At 39.2% G+C, this 17781-nt stretch overlaps 1 protein-coding gene across 5 annotated transcripts in view; it reads right to left on the bottom strand.

The window, feature by feature from the left end:
• dgkg (diacylglycerol kinase, gamma) overlaps positions 1-17781 on the bottom strand; it is a 517080-nt gene that overhangs the window by 100510 nt on the left and 398789 nt on the right. For all 5 annotated transcript variants that reach the window (XM_073046856.1, XM_073046861.1, XM_073046859.1 and 2 more), the window contains one exon: positions 7406-7496. In XM_073046856.1, the coding sequence (XP_072902957.1) occupies positions 7406-7496 (91 nt within the window). The remainder of the gene's footprint in view (positions 1-7405; positions 7497-17781) is intronic.

Raw genomic sequence — 17781 nt, 5'->3', positions numbered from 1 at the left:
CCGCCCATTGTGAACAGTTGACACCTTTGATCACAGCAACTTGTTGCAGGCAATCTAACTCTTGCTCCATGATTGCTAAGGCTACACGTGGAACCGGTCTTTTGGGACAGGAAACTGGCGTTGCGTCTGGACGGAGATGGAGTTCTGCTTGCAGCTCAGTTCAGCCAGCTAAACCATCTAGAAACACTGCTGCATAGCACTGTTGCAGTTATTGTATGGTCTCACGTACTGGTGGTGGTATGGCATCAACTATCCTGATTTAAGTAGCCAATGTCTTCCTACAGAGCTCATCCAGAAGGATGCTCCAGAGCTCAAGCTTGTCCATTCAGTCAATGTTAAGGACGTTCAGATCTGGCTGATCTGTTAGGTAACACACTCTGTTGATTTGGTTACCATTCAGCTTCACTGTGCAGTGAAGTTCACCAATCGGATGGAGGATTCCATCCAATGCACAGCAAACAGTGTGATGAGGACCCAAGCACCCGCCATATACATTTGGAGATAATGGTGAGGTGCGACGCTGTATTGAGTTGTAGCTTGACCAACTAGTTGTTGATAAATATGTTGATGTACTGCATTCTGGTGGTGAAGCCAACTTTGAATGTGACCATTAAACTCTTTGTAGATTTTGGTTTGCTTTTGAAACTTCTTGCTCTTGTGTTTCACTGGCCTAGAAGAGTGAAGGACGGTGAAAGACTTCGTCGTGACCACAGCAATGGCATTTGCCACAAAAGTGTTTAAGTATTTCTTGTATTGACTGTTTCCTACATAATGCCATATACCATAGTTCCAACAGGTTGTGGCTGGCCACTTGACGATCTGCTGGGTGATGGTGTCTGGGTCGTTGAAATGCATTGACACAGTTCTGTTCAACCAGCTTGGAATTGTATTTCAGGTTAATCAACCACTAACATTCTTGAGTGACATCTTGCAGAGCCACGTCAGGGTCTTGCTCCAGTCTGGACAAGAGACAATGGTGAATGCCTGCATTGCCAGATGCCTGAAGTCCACAAATAAAAATCAGACATTTGAACTGTGAATCAATCACATTATCCAGCTTGAACTTTTCACATTCATGATTGATGACACCAGCATTTGTGATGAAGTTATTGGTGTTATGTTTAACAGGTTTTAGGCAATGGTAGTGAACATCAAAGAGAGATGTTCTCCAAAAATTCTTGTTATCTGTTGGACAGTTTTGTCAAACGATAGGTCATGCAGGCTCTTAGGCAACATGAAGTTGAAATAACACCCATATTCAGCAATGCCCAAGTTTCAGAGCAAAGTGCTAGTCTTCCACGAGTCATCTTTACTGCTGAACTTAACCCAGAAGATATCTTCATAATGTCTGAATTGTGACTCCCAAAACAGCATCAAACTGGAAGCTGATCATGAACACAACAACTGACTCACATGAGTTCTGTTGAGTGTTGGACACCAATGTTGTACTGACAACTTGCTCTTCAAGGTTTTGATTAACTTTTAGCTGGAATGCCTCAACTTGAGCTTGCTGCTGTTGTAGGATTGCATGTGTATCTTCTGCTGAAATTATCATGTTGATATAATACAGTGCTTCAGTGCAAATTTGCTGTGTTTGCTTGCCTTAACAGCTGATGAGACCTGAAGCCAGGAGACAGAACAAAGCTGGAACATGAAATAAACTTTTATTCACCAAACGCACACAGCTACAAAAACTCAACAATGCATCCCAAAGCTCGACTGTTTAGACATCCCAACATCTCTCTATCTAACCTGTCAAGCACAGGAAGAGTCTTGGCTGTTTAATGAGAAGGAATTTTATTCTTCCAAACTGCTGAGTATAGGCAAAGAGTTCAGAGCAACACGTCATGCTGGAATCAATCTAGTGAATCTTCAGTGAACTCCCTCTGCCGCAGGTTGGGAGATGTACATAATATACCAGATGAGGTCTCACCAGGGCTCTATATATTTGCATCAACGTATTCCCTAAACAAAAGCACATTCTAATTTCTCACCATTTGAAAAATGTCAGCTTCTTTACTTTTTCTAACCAAAGTGGATGAACTCATACTTTTCCACATGATGCGCAATCTGCTACACTGTTGCCTATTCATCTGTATATATCTTCTGCATCCACCCACAGTACCGCTGATCTTAGTATCATCAGCGAACTGAATACATTACACTTCAACCCCTCATCAAAATCACTGATAATAAATTGTGAACTGCAGGAGTTCTGGCAACAATCCCCACAGAACATCACTAGTCACGTCCTCTCAACCATAAAGTTATCAATTTATCCCTACTCTGTTTCTGTCCATTAAACCTAATCCTCAATCCATGCTTGTAATATCATTAATAATCCCATATGTTCTAATAATCTTTTCATGGCACCTTGCCAATGGCCTTCCGAAAATTAAAATAAACACATATATCAGCTCCATTTAATCTAGTCTGCAAGTTACAGCCTGACAAAATTTTAATGGAATTGTCCAATGTGATTTTCCTTTATGATGTAATGGTGGAAAAACTGAATGGGCTGAATGGCCTAATTCTGCTCCTATGTCTTATGGTCTTATAATTCTATGTTAACTTCCCAGTGCTGTTTTTCAACTGCTCTGCTATCACTTCCTAAATTTCTAGCATTTTCTAACTACTTCTGTCAGACTAATTGGTCTCTCTGTTTTTTCTCTCTTCATTCTTCTTTCTTAAATAGTAGGGTTACATATACCTAAGGGGACTGTTCTAGAGCCCATGTAACAGTGGAGAATGAACAACCAGTGCAGACACTATTTTCATAGTCCTTCCTTCAAATCCCTAGAAGCAGACCTTCAGGTCCTGGGTATTCACTGCCTTTCAGTTTCTTTAACTTCTCCAATTATGCTTTCATAAATTTGAATTTCTTTTAATTTTTAATAAAATTACTTTTTATGATTTAGATGACAATCATTTAGCACACTTATAGACCTACAGAACCTGGACCTTTGCCTATCACCACAATAGGTGATCTCTCAATGCAATCTCTCTGGCTCTCCACTCAGCCTTGGATCAACTGGACAATAGTAATAACTACGTCAGGCTGCTGTTTATTGATTACAGCTCAGTTTTCAACACAATTATGACCTTGGTTCTAATCAACAAACTCCAAAACCTTGGCCTCTGTACCTCCCTCTGCAAATGGATCCTTGACTTCCTCACCAGGAGACCACAGTCTGTGTGGATCAGAAATAACATCTCTTTCTCACTGACAATCAACACTGTTGCACGTCAAGGATGCGTGCTTAGTCCAGTGCTCTACTCTCTACACCCATGACTGGGTGGCTAGGCAGAGCTTTAACACCATCTATAAATATGCTGATGACAAAATTATTGTTGGCAGATTTTCAGATGGTGATGAGGAGGCGTACTCAGCTGGTTCAGTGGTGTCATACCAACAACCTTGCACTCATCATCAGTAAGACCAAGGTATTTATTGTGGACTTCAGGAAAGGGAAGTCAAGGGAACACACACCAGTCATTATTGAGAGATCAACAGTGGAAAGGATGAGCAGTTTCAAGTTCCTGGGTGTCTGAAGATCTGACCTGGGCCCAGCATATAGATGCAATTACAAAGAAGGCATGGCAGTGACTATATTTTATTCAAAGTTTGAAGAAATTCAATATGTCATTAGTGACACATTGGTTGCATCACAGCCTGGTATGGAAACACCGATGGTCTTGAATGGAAAATCCTACAAGAGTAGTGGATACGGCCCAGTTCATTATGGGTAAAGTGCTTCCCATCTTTGAGTACATCTGCATGGAGCACTGTTACGGAAAGCAGCATTTATCATCAGGATCCCCCACTATCCAGGTCAAGCTCTCTTCTTGCTGCTATCATCAGGAAGAAGAAACAGGAACCTCAGGTCTAACACCACCAGGTTCAGGAACAGTTATCACTCCTCAACCATTAGGCTCTTGAACCAATGGGAACAACTTCACTTGCCGCATCACTGAACTGTTCCCACAATCTAGACTCTCTTTCAAGGATTCTTCATCTCACATTCACAATATTCATTGCTTATTTACTGCATTTATCATGATAATTTCTTTTCATATTTTGTATTCACACAGTTTGTGGTCTTTTGCACACTGGTTGTTTGTTCGTCCTGTTGGGTGCAGTTTTTCACTGATACTATTATGGCTTTGGATCTACTGTGTATACGCACAAGAAAATGAATCTCAGGACTATAAATGGTGGCACATATGCACATCGATAATAAATTTATTTTGAACTCTGAACAATCATAGATTTCTATAGATGTACCATGGAAAGCACTCTGATTGCATCACCATCTGGTATGGAGGAGGCCACTGCACAGGATTGGAAAAAGCTGTAGAAAGTTGTAAACTCATTCAGCTCCATTATGGGAACTAGCCTTCTCGACAATGAGGACACCTTTAAAAGCCAATGCCTCAAAAAGATGGCATCCATCATTAAGGACCCCCATCATCCAGGACATGCCCTCTCCTCACTGCTACCCAGTGGTGCTACAGGAGCCTGTGGACACACAATGAATATTTCAGGAACAGCTTCTTCCCCGCTACCATCAGATTTCTGAATGGACAATGAACCCATGAACACTATCTCACTATTTTTCCCTCTCTTTTTGCGCTACTTATTTGATTTAATTCATATATATTGTATATATATATATTATTGTAATTTATAGTTTTTAAATTATGTATTACAAAGTACTGCTGCCAGAAAACAACAAATTTCACTACAAATGCCAGTGATATTAAACCTGATTCTGAGAAGCATATAGGAGTGAGATAGTTTGGCTGGTTGAGTGCTGTTGCTACAGCATTGCCCGCAAGAACTTCCCCTTCCTGTGGACTTCAGGAAGGGGAGGTCAGGAGAACACATACCACTCCTCATTAAGTGGTCAGTGGTGGAAAAGATAAGCAGCTTCAAGCTGCTGGACATCAATGTCTCAGAGGGAACATCCTGGGCCCAACACATTGATGCAATCATGAAGATAGTAAGCAAGTGGCTTTACATTGTTAGGAATCTGAGGAAACTCAGTATGTCACCTAACACTTCTGTAAGTCTCTATAAATATACAGTAGAGAGTATTTTGAATGTTTACATTATTGTCCCATTTGGAGGCTCTAATGTGCAGGGTTGTAAGCAGCTACAGGCACAATCCTCCAAGTCATTGGACATCTTCAGGATGCCATCAAGGATATCCATCATTAAAGAGCTTCACCATCTGGGAGATGTCCTCTCCACTTCCACCAGGTAGGATGTACAGGAGCCTAAAGACCCACATTCAATGGCTTAGAAACAGGTTTTTCCACTCTGCCATCGGATTTCTGAATGGTCCATGAACATTATCTCATTATTCTTTTTGTTTTGCTCTATTTATTTTGTAATAAATAGTAACTCCTACAATGTCTTTGCACTCTACTACTACAACAAAACAGCAAATTCCACATCATATAAATCAGTGATAATAAACTTGATAGTGATTCTGATGGCAGATCTGACATCTTTGTTTGATCTATATTATTGGATTCCTCGTGGATCATGACAACTTGTCATTTCCCTGTTACTCCAAGTTCCTCCCTGAGATGTCCTTGAACTTGGCACCATTCAGATTACAAGGCTCCAGTAGAAGTTGGGGAATAGCATGAAACTTCAAATGGAAGGGAAGAGATTGGGATATGAACCACGTCATTTGGCTACTTTGATCATTTTTGCTTTCCTGTTTGTCTGCCAGTCTTCACCCCCACCTCTCCTCGCTAATCAGTATTAAATTCTAATGTGAGACACTCTCAGAAGATCTCTACACATTTTGTTTCCTTGTTATAACGTCTCTCTGAGAGATTACTTGATCGGTTTGTGCAAGACTTAGAAGCAAACCAGATCCTGCTCTCATTTGATCTCTCCGCAGCCATTGTTTCCAGTAGAGCTCTACTGAGCAGAAAACAAATCTGACTTACTGATTTTTGCCCTTTCCTGTCATTAACCATTTAGGACTGAAGTTAGTTTGAAGTCAGACTTCTTTTAACCAAGGAGAGTTCCTCAGTTTTGGCAAACCATAACAAGAATACCCAGGTTTTCTTTTCCTCTTTAGGTGAAACTGCCCCACTATAACAGCTTACTTCCTCTCAATAAAATCATCCAGATGTACAAACCTATTCTGGAAAGCTGCTGTAATTGTAAATTCAAACAACAACTGATCAGCGAAGAGGGAACTCTCATTTATTTTCTTCCCAATTTCTCCAATTTAAGTGACATTTCTTTACTTAACTTTGAATCAAGATAATTACTTGAAATGACTTAAGTGAAAGAAGTGTTTGCCATATTTTCCACCTGGAGCCTTCTACTGCATGTTTACACAAAGCAGAGAGGGAAAATGGATCTCCCCAGCCAAGACATGTTCCAGCTCTGGAAAATCACTCTTAACTACTGTTCTGAGGCTTGTGAAATTTCTTGGAAGCAAAGCAAGCATCAATTCTTAGTATCTGTTCCAAGTTGTTACTGCATTTGCAAAGAAGGTTAAAATTGGTGCATTAGTTCATGAAATTGTGAATTGACAGCCAGAAAGAATATGTGAAGCAGTGACCAGCAAACAGCATAATCAGGCTCATTTAAATAATCTACAGATTTCTCTATTAAAACTGATGGCCAGCATGATCGTCTTAATTAAGAAAATGAAGATATCCATTGCAATAGTTTACAACCAGGTTACAGCTCAAGATTACAATGCATTGTAAAGTAACAATGAGTTGGCCAGGTGTTGAGCATCTTAAATAATTCTTTATTTTTCAGCTCTAATTAGCAACTTTTTAATAATATAACTATTTGCAGCATCCCTTGGGCAAATATTCAGAGAGAATACCATGGGTATTTTTTATGCACAGCTGCAGTTATTTATTTTCTAACCAGATGGTACACATTACTGAGGGGGCCTGGTGAAATATGGTTTCAAGTTCAAGGAAATTGGAAGTAATCTTTTGGAATTGTTATTAATAGTCTGATGTGTCAGTAAATCACATCTTAAGCAAAGTGCTTAACCTTTGCAAATAACTTCAGCTCAGATTTAAAATCTGGGACTGAGTAATACATGGTAGGCATTATTGATTTACTTACAATTCTTCATTGCTGCTTTCCAAATTTTACACAGAATATTCTTGGTACAGGAAATGTACGTCCATCAATATTTGTAAGAGACATTAATGCTCCAAGTATGGACCATTCTTGAGAAAGGTCCAAAGAGTTTACAAGTATAGTTTTGACCTGTCCTTCTCATCCAGTAGCTGATTAATTTTACGGCATATATTCAGTGATTTCTGCCTTTATTTTATTTAATTTCCACCTTTTTTTCTCTTTAATGACATCAATGAAATATTGTGAAAGGAAAAATAAGTCACCCACCTCCACTTCCACAAATTCATTTAACTTCTTGCAAGTAGCAGAAAATGTCTCTGTCGTTCCAAACTCAAAATACCATAGCTTGTTTTTCATTCTGAAAAGAATATAAAGGAACATACACTATTATATGTAACCAAGAATCCATTTTGAAAACACAGTTCACTTCAGATATCTTCCTTATTGAATTCATTGTTAAGATTGTAACAGATTGCTGCAGCTCGGTAATAAGAAAACAGGCAAGAGAGAATCCACAACCACAAAGATCTTTCTCCATTAGTCACTAACCAAACTGAAAGTAACCAAGGACAGTGAGTGAGTCATCCAACTTGTGATATCCAGCAATGCACTAGAGACTTGCTCAATTTAAAATACAAGCCTAGTAGAGCAAGGGAGTGAAGCTAGCACTAGCCTAGAGGCTACCATGAGAAAGGAATGGCATTTCTGCCTGGTTGACAGAGGAGAGGTATATAAGGATACATCAACAGCCCTCAGATTCAGAACCAAATTTATTATCATTGACATATGACATGAAATTTGTTGTTTTGCAGCAGCAGTACAATGCAAAGACATAAAAATCTATAAATTTCAAATCTTGCAATACTGTGCATTGGAGGCTCCGTTCCAGGCTGTGATACCACCAGTCAGGATGCTCTCTACTCTGTCTATATAGATCCCTTTCCAAAAGCAATCCTTTAAATTTACAAGCATTCCTCATTAATCCATGAATCGAACTGCTCTGTAAACAGCTGCATCACCTCAGGGACTACAAACAAACTGCTGGAGGAACTCGGTGTGTCGAGTGGCATCAGTGGGAGGAAAGAAACTTGCCTGCTGAGTTTCTCCAGCAGACTGCTTGTTGCCTCAGTTTCCAGCATCTGCTCTCTGTTGTGTCTCCTTATCTTTGGAACAGTAGCTTCAATTCATCAGAGGTGTCTAATCCATCCCTTCATATCCTCTCTCAATTTAAAACTAATCTACCTTTTCACTTTCCACAGTACTGATAAAGGGTTTGTGGCCTGAAAATTTAACTTTTCAGTTTCAATGAGCTGTCTTGTCTGCCCTGTTGAGTGTTGCCAACACTTCTTTTTGTGTGTGTTTTATTTCAGATTTATAGCTGTTTTTATTTTTTCAATTATTATGAAGTTTTACCAAAAAGGCACTATTTTCAAGTTTCCCAGACAAGTATTATTGCATTTTGTCCATTTCTACAAGGTAAAATGGACCTCCAGTTACAGGGCTGAAATGCATAAAAAATTCATCCAAGGGTCAAAAATTATCAAAGAGTTTATGGGGACAAAGGGACGTGGATGAACTTCACTGCTTCTTCCAAAGGAGCGCAGACAGCAGAAGGATATGGATTCAGGTATCTGACCAAGGAGCAACACAATTAGAAGAAGAGGGTTAGCTTCCACTAAAACAGTTGTGAGCGCAGACTGGAGTTGTATGAAAACCAAACATGTACACAACTGTGCTGAAGGCAGGGTCTTCTCATGAACAACATTAATCAGTTGTTATTACTGGAGTACCGCCAGCAATATTCACAATTAACCTGTTTGGTAATAGTAGTATGCAAAATAATCAGTGAAATAGCAGCATTCTTTAAATGAAATTTATTTTTGGGCATTTTGATTTTTGATTCTCTCAGTTCTTCAGCATACATTTTCAGAAAATCCTTTGCAACCCAGAGTTAGCCAGTAGTTGTCAGAGTGGTGTTTGTCTGTATCACATTGTGGTCAGCAGTGATGTTTAGACATTTCACTGAGCTTTAAAGGTTGTCAGGTGTCTTCTAGGGTGAGCTGTTTCCTAAAGTGCGACTGAAATGGAGCGTGGACCTGCATCCTGGTATGCCTCCATGCTGGGTGTTATTTACAGAATCTGGGAACAGGTGCCTGTCTTTCAGCCTCAGAGATAAATTATTAGTGTTTTCATGGTAACCTCTCATGTAACATGGTAAACTATAGATGTTGCTAAATAAAGATCTTTAAACAATTACTTATATCTTAAAATGAGTATTTCAGTTTGATGCTGAATCATTCTGCATTGAAAAACAATGTGGTTCAAGGCTGTTTCCAACGAGGTAACCTTTTAATAGAGTCGATAGTGTCATACACCATGGAAACAGGAACAGGTCCCTTTCCTCGCTCATCCATTGACAGTGATCCCATTTTATTCTCCCCACATATTCACTGACTTCCGCAGGTTCTATTATTTACAGTACTTACACACCTGGGGCAATTTACAGCATCTAATCTACCAACCAATGTCTTGTACAAATGAGAGGTTAACACATCAAGTCCAAACAGAACTTGATCAGAACTTACTGGATCAGGAGCCAGACTTCTAGACCACTGATCAAGAGTTGTTTCACTGATGTCTGGCAGGAAGGGAAACTGGAAACTGGGACCCGGGACATCATGCCTAATTCAGAGCCATCAATGTAATTGACTACTGACTGCCCTCTTAGTTCAGGGGTAGTTAGAATGGCACAATAAACATGGCATTGACAGCAACATCCACGTGTTGTAAATGAATAAATAAAAGGTTCATTGGCATAGGGTTTTATACTTCAATGTTTTGGGCCCATGATCCACATATCTCAGAGGGCAGAATGTTTCCAAATGAGTCAAGGCAAAATCAGACAAAAAACTGCAAGGAATTCACATGGAATGCAGGAACACCCTCTCTGTCGTTCTAAGGCAAACAGAGCTTCAGAAGACCATGGTAGTCCACAAGTCAGTCATCACGTTTATAATTCATTAGTAATCTATTGTTGAAAACTGGAAATGTCTTCTTTCCCCAGAAACCAGTAAAGCCCACTTCTTATAAGCTTTATTTCATCAAGTTGTTCTGAATCCTAAACAAAGAAAATAAATCTTTTTCTGTATTTAAGCTGGCTACTTATGGATGGATTTTGTATGTCTGATGGCTTGGCCTAATGATCCAATGCATCTCAAAAATTAACTATGTCAGATCTAATTTCTTACATAAGATATTGAGGAAGCAGAAAATACTGGAAATGCTCAACAGGTCAGCCGTTATCTGTGGGAAGAGCAATTAGGTTAATGTTTCAGCTAGGTAATCCTGACCTAAAAAGTTAGTCATATGAAACTTTAACTTCTGTCTCTGCAGATACTTCCTGCTATAGAACCTGGAACATCATAGCACAGGACCAGGCTCTAGGACCTACTACGTGTTTGCTAACCATGATGCCAACCTAAATTAATCCCATTTGCAAGCACGTGCCTGTGCTCCTCGATTCCCTGCAGGTTCATGTTTTTTTAAATGTCTTTTAAAAATTGCTATCACATACATTTCCTACACCTCGCTGGCAGCACATTCCAGGTACCTAATACTCTCTGTTGCTAAAAAAAAATCTTGTTTCACAAACCTTTCTTCCTCATAAGAGCTACTGTATTCCTGCTAGTATTTGATATTTCCACCTTGTTAAAAAGACTCTGACTACCTCCCGTATCTATGCCTTCCATAATTCTATATACTAGTGTCATGTTGTTCCTTAGCCTCCAACACTTCAGAGAAAATAATGCAAGTTTGTCCAGGCAACTTCCTGGTGACCCTGTCCTGCACTCTTTTGATCTGTTTTAAGTATTTTCAGCAATTTCTTTCCCTCAAAAATGCATCTTCCTCGTGGTTCCATTTTGATTTGTGACCTGTAATAGATATTTGTGGATAAAATAAGCTTGCTTGGAGTTTTCTAACCTCAAGGACATCACACCACTCTTATTCACTTTAAATGGAATTTGACACTTGCTTCAACCTGTTCATGCGACTTATCCAAATCGACCTGCAGTCTTTTCATTAGGCCCTGCACTATTTTTTGTGCTGATTAAAGAATTTAAGAACAATGGACTTTAAACTCTCTTCTGAATTATGAAATAACACAAAAAGCTTTTTGAAACTCCACATGACAGATCCCATTGACACTCCTTAGATTATAGTCATTAGCTACCTATTCAACATAATATTTTACAAACCTAAATGATTATTTCTTCAATAGATGTCTATGTCGAGTTTTATGAAAAGCTTTAAATGAGACAAGACACAATAAAAAAATACACAAATAACTGCCTTCTGCTTCTTAAAGCAAATAGTAAACACACTTCAATCCATCCCAATAGGTTTTACTGCTTTTACTCATGAATGTCAACTCTACTTATACAAATAATGTAACAGTTAAAAATGAATCCAAGGAAGTTCTTGTGATTGTTTTTTGAAACTGGTGTATCAGACTGTTTTAATGTAATTACTAATATGTTAAAGTATCTTTTTGAGCTAAAACATGGAGGACAACAAATATTGATGTAAGTTTTAACAGGATTTCTTTGATAGATAATCGAATGGTAGGTTAGTTGGGTTCAGATGGAGCTATTAGAAAGGCTCATAAATTTTAATAATTGAGAACTGCCGTTATAAATTTTTAACCAGTTGCTTACACAGCAACCAGCTGCTAACAGTATTCTCTTAAAGGATTTCAGAAATGGGTTGATCGATTGAAATATATTTTCGGATTCAATCACAATTTTAAACAGTAGATTTCTTTAAAAAAATTGAAGATTGTGACTCAAGTGATCTGATTTGCTTTTGATTAGTTCTCAAGCGTGCCACCTTAAGACAGTTCAGGCTTACGGGTTCCTAGAAGGGAAAAATGGAATTCACATAGGCATGTTTCTGCTTACTTTTTGTTCAAAACTACAAGTTCCTGGAAGAAACCACAGTGCCTACAATCAAGGTGGTTTGAGCTGACAGCTGATTCCCATCCCTTTACCACAATGACTTCCAGAAACAGGTCACTTAGCTATTTTACATACTTTTGTAAAAATCATCAGTACAGAAATGGTGCACACATGTTGTTCAAGGAATATCACCTCTCTGATATATGAATTAGCTTTCTTTGTCTCGTCAAATTAATCCTTGTTCAGTGGTTCCATTTAATGTCAGAGAATGTACACTGTATACAATCTGAAATTCTTACTCCTCACAGACATCTATGAAACAGAAAGAAACCCCAAAGAATGAATGACAGGAATTTGTTAGAACCCCAAAGCCCCCACACTACCCTCTCATGCACAAGCAGCAGCAAAGCATCACCCTCCCCCTTCTCCCACTTGCCCCAGCAGGGAGCAAAGGTGATTCCTAGATGAATCTGATGAAATGCATTCCTCTGAAACATCAAGTTCTCTGGTTCTCACAACTAGGCAGAGACTGAAGACTGCAGCACCAGCAGTGAGGACCAAGAAGGTTTGGACAAGGGAAGGACAGGAGCACCTACAGGACTATTTTGAATCGGTGGACTGGACTGTATTCAGGGATTCATCTTTGAATCTGGATGAGTAGGCTGAAGTTGTTACCGACTTCATTAAAACTTGTGTGTTGCACTATATAAACCTCTTTTTTTAACTGTTTTTTTTTGTTGCATTGTAGAAACTTATAAATTTTTTTTTAAAAAGCCTGTGTGGGGGGATGAGTGTGTGCCTACAAAGACTTACTCTATATTCCCAAAGCAAAAGCTGTGGATGAACCAGGAGGTATGTCGTCTGTTGAAGGCTAGTTCTATGGCATTCAAGTCTGGCAACCCAGGCCCATACTAGAAAAGCAGGTATGATGAGGAGGGCTATTTCAAGGGTGAAGAGACAAGTTCTAAGGAGATTGGAGGTGATATCAGATGCACAGCAACTCTGGCAGGGTCTGCAAGACATTACATCCTACAAAACGAAATCCAATAGCATGAATGGCAGCGATGCTTCACCATCAGATGAACTCCATCACACTTTGAAAGGGAGAACACAACTACAGCTGTGAAGTTCCCTGCTGCACCTGATGACCCTGTGATCTCCGTCTCCGAGGCCGATGTTAGACTGACTTTAAAGAAAGTGAACCCTCACAAGGCATAAGGTCCCGATGGAGTATCTGGTAAGGCTCTGAAAACCTGTGACAACCAACTAGTGGGAGAATTCAAGAACATTTTCAACCTCTCACTGCTACAGGCAGAAGTTGCCAGTTGCTTCAAAAAGGCAACAATTATACCAGTGCCAAAGAAGAATAATGTGGGCTGCCTTAATGACTATCGCCCAGTAGCACTCACATCAACGGTGTTGAAATGCTTTGAAAGTTTGGTTATGACTAGACTGAACTCCTGCCTCAGCAAGGATCTGGACCCATTGCAATTTGCTTATTGTCACAATAGGTCAACAGCAGACGCAATCTCAATGGCTCTCCACACGGCTTTGGACCACCTAGATAACATAAACACCTACAGTACGTCAAGATGCTGTTCATCGACTGTAGCTCAGCATTTAATACCATCTTTCCCACAATCTTGATTGGCAAATTGCAGAAATGGGCCTCTGTACCTTCCTCTGTAATTGGATCCTCGACTCTCTAACTGGAAGACCACAGTCTGTACAGATTGGTGATAACATCTCCTCCTCGATGACGATCAACACTGGTGCACCTCAGGGGGGTGTGCTTAGCCCACTGCTCTACTCTCCATATACACATGACTGTGTGGCTAGGCATTACTCAAATACCATCTATAAATTTACTGAGGATACAACCATTGTTGGTAGAATCTCAGGTTGTGACGAGAGGGCGTATGGGAGTGCGATATACCAACTAGTGGAATGGTGCTGCAGCACAACTTGACACTCAATGTCAGTAAGACAAAAGAGCTGATTGTGGACTTCAGGAAGAGTAAAACGAAGGAATGTATACCAATCCTCATAGAGGGATCAGAAGTGGAGAGAGTGAGCAGCTTCAAGTTCCTGGGTGTCAAGATCTCTGAGGATCTAACCTGGTCCCAACATATTGATGTAGTCATAAAGAAGGAAAGGCAGTGGCTATACTTTATTAGCAGTTTGAAGAGATTTGGCACATCAACAAATACACTCAAAAACTTCTATAGTTGTACTGTGGAGAGCATTCTGACAGGCTTCATCACTGTTTGGTATGGAGGGGCTACTGCAAAGGACCGAAAGAAGCTGCAGAAGGTTGTAAATCTAGTCAGCTCTATCTTGGGCACTAGCCTACAAAGTACCCAGGACATCTTTAGGGAACAGTGACTCAGAAAGGCAGTGTCCATTATTAAGGACCTCCAGCACCCAGGGCATGCCCCCTTTTCACTGTTACCATCAGATAGGAGGTACAGAAACCTGAAGGCAGACACTCAGCGATTCAAGAACAGCTTTTTCCCTTCTGCCATCCGATTCCTAAATGGACATTGAAGCTTTGGACACACCCTCACTTTTTTTAAAAATATAAAGTATTTTGGGTTTTGCACTTTTAAAAATCTATTCATTATATGTAATTGATTTATTTGTTTATTTATTATTATTATTATTATTATGTTTTATTTTATTTATTATCTTTTTTTCTCTCTGCTAGTTTCTATATTGCATTGAACTGCTGTTGCTAAGTTAACAAATTTCACGTCACATGCCAATGATAATAAACCTAATTCTGATGAATGGACTGAGGTATAACAAAATTGGTCCAATATTTATTCTGCAACAGGAGTACTACTGTCACTTAATAATTGTTACGCTTGTTTTTCTTAACTGGAAAAATAATTTAATGCAAGATTATCTCTAGCATTATCAGAAGTAGGTAGTGGATACTGGATCTTGATTAACATGAAAATCAAGGTTGCTTGAGGCTCAGGATCATCTTGATAGACTGATGGAACTCCTACCAACTCATTTGCAATCTAATAGTTTTACTTCATTATCCGCAGTATTCTCCACAGGTATGCTGAGTAACATCCACAAAATACTGGAGGAACTCAGCAGGTCAGGCAGCATCTATGGAGGGGGATAAAGAGCCGATGTTTCGGGCCAGGACCCTTCACCAGGACTTTTTTGATAGATGAAGAGACCCTCAAGGTTTTTCATGTGCTTTGCATGTCTTACTCTAGATTTCTAGCATCTGCAGATTCTCTTGTGTCTATGCTGTATTCTAAGGGTACCACTGAAGCAGAATCATAGAAAATGTATGGCACAAGAGGCCATTTGGCCCATTCTGTCAGTGCTAGTGAAAGACTCTCCAACTTAATCCTACCTTCCAGAACTAGTGCTGTAGCTCTGCAGGTCATGGCTCTTCAAGTATACATACTAATATTTTGTGCAAGGAAAGAAGGTTTCCACTTCTATCATTCTTCCAGGCAGTGAGTTCCAGAGGCTTTTTTACCCTTTGGGAGAAAAATCATTTCCTCATCTTCTGTCTAATCTTTTTGCCATTTACTTTAAATCAATGCCACCTGTGCCCTCTGTTTTAGGCTCCTTTGCTCAGCGAAATGGCTCCTTCTTATATTTGCTACATAAATGCCTAATTAATTTCAGGCATTTCAATTAAAAATTTCCCTTAGATTCCTCTACTCCAGACTATCCAGTAAATTTTCCCAGTCTTGACAACATCCTCACAGTACAATTTTCTGTGATCAAAACTGTACACTATACTCACATACTGATCTTACTAGCATTGTATTCTATTCTAGCAAAGGCTTGCTCCCCTTATTCCATGCCTCACCTGACAAAGAAAAGCATCCCATATACCTCTTCAATCACCTTCTCAATTTGCTGTTTCCTTTCAGAATCTGTGGATACATATCTTAATGTCTCTCATTTCTCACCATTTTCCAATATTGTCCCATTAACTGCACATTTCCTTTCCTAGATGCATCTCTCCAAATGCCTTAACTTCCTTTTGCATTCCAAAACTTTCCTCCTCATTGTCAATCACAGAACTATTTTAATTCCACTGTCAAATCTCTATCATTCCTCTTATGTTTAAACTTAAAATAAGTGACAGAGAAAATCCATGTTGCGATTATTTGCATTGTGAGATACATACATTGTCTTTAATACTGAAAATATTAACTTTTAGAAATGTTTTAGAACTTTTAGAGACCTACTGTCTCTTTCACTAATCAACTTCCCAGCTCTTTACTTCATTCCTCCCCCTCCAGGCTTATCTATCACGTGGTGTTTCTGTCTTCCCTCCCCCACCTTTTAAATCTACTGCTCAGCTGTTTTTCTGCAGGTCTGCTAAACAGTTTCGCCCGAAACATCGACTGTTTACTCTTTTCCATAGATGCTGCCTGGCCTGCTGAGTCCTCCAGCATTTAATGTGTGCTGCTCAGATTTCCAGCCTCTGCAGATTTTCTCTTGGTTGTGAATTAATGAAATAGACTCCTGAATTTATTTGGAAGAAAAATTTGTGCAATTTCATTTGCATATCTAATTACATCACCCAGTAACTTGGTGTTACTGACAAACAGTGCACACACACGGAACACTGGAGGAGCTCAGCATGTCGGGCAGCATCTATGGAAAAGAGGAATCAGTCAACATTTCGGGCTGAGACCCTTCTTCAGGACTGAATCTTCAAGCCCAGCATCTTAAGGCTTTCTTGTGTTTGTGATTGAAAAACAATGCTCCTTTTTGAACTCTATTTCCCTCCTTCATCCATTTTTGCTGCCTCATTTGAAGGTGCTCTTGTATTGTACCAACTCTTGATGTTTCCTAAATGGTATCTGGCCACAATTTACTAACAGATTCAAACATGATTGTTTGAAGTTAATGAAGCCACCTTTTATGATTAAAGGCTATATACAATTTTTTAATTTAATGAACACTGACAAACAGAAAAATAATCATAAATGTTGCCATTTTACACTCTTTAGATAAGTTTTTAAATTCACCATAAACATAGCAGAATGTGAACTGCTTTGCAGCTCCAAGATATTCAAATTTATTCAGAAAGGGAATTTGAATTGATTTGTCATGGCATCAAACTAAGTGTTATTTTCAGTGTACTTTGATTATTAGCTCTATCAATCCCAATGCATTATTCTGATCCATGGTCAGTTAGAGAATATAAAGCAGTAATGCATTATATTGTATCTAGTAAAGCACTTCACATCTTTAATGTTGCTTTGCCTTTGAAGGCAACCAGCAAGCAAGCACCTAAATTGGACAGTCAGCACTGCTTCCCAGGGATATCAAAGGCAGATCTCAAAGGCACAGGCTGTAATTACATACATGCATCTTTAATGCATCATCCTCTGAGATTACTTTACATTGGAGGTTAAGCGTATAATGGCAGAAATGTGAAACCATCCGCTAAGAGCTTCTGCTTCAATATGCACATAATATGTTGTCATTTATGGGGCTTTATATCTTTACATTCAACATAGTTACTAGCTACTTGTTTTCTTTAATTAGCCTACTTCCTGCAATCATTCATATGCTCTGCTGTTAGAAATATCTTCACTACGACTAATTGGTACTTTCTGCTCTCTGCATTAGAAGATCATCTTCTGAGCATGATATAATTAAAATTATGTATTTACATGTATCTTTATTAAG

The sequence above is a fragment of the Hemitrygon akajei genome, chromosome 5, assembly GCF_048418815.1.
Source record: "Hemitrygon akajei chromosome 5, sHemAka1.3, whole genome shotgun sequence".
In the NCBI taxonomy this organism is placed as follows: Eukaryota; Metazoa; Chordata; class Chondrichthyes; order Myliobatiformes; family Dasyatidae; genus Hemitrygon; species Hemitrygon akajei.
The sequence above is the reverse complement of the archived record's forward strand: the minus strand, read 5'-3'. Positions and strand labels throughout refer to the sequence as shown.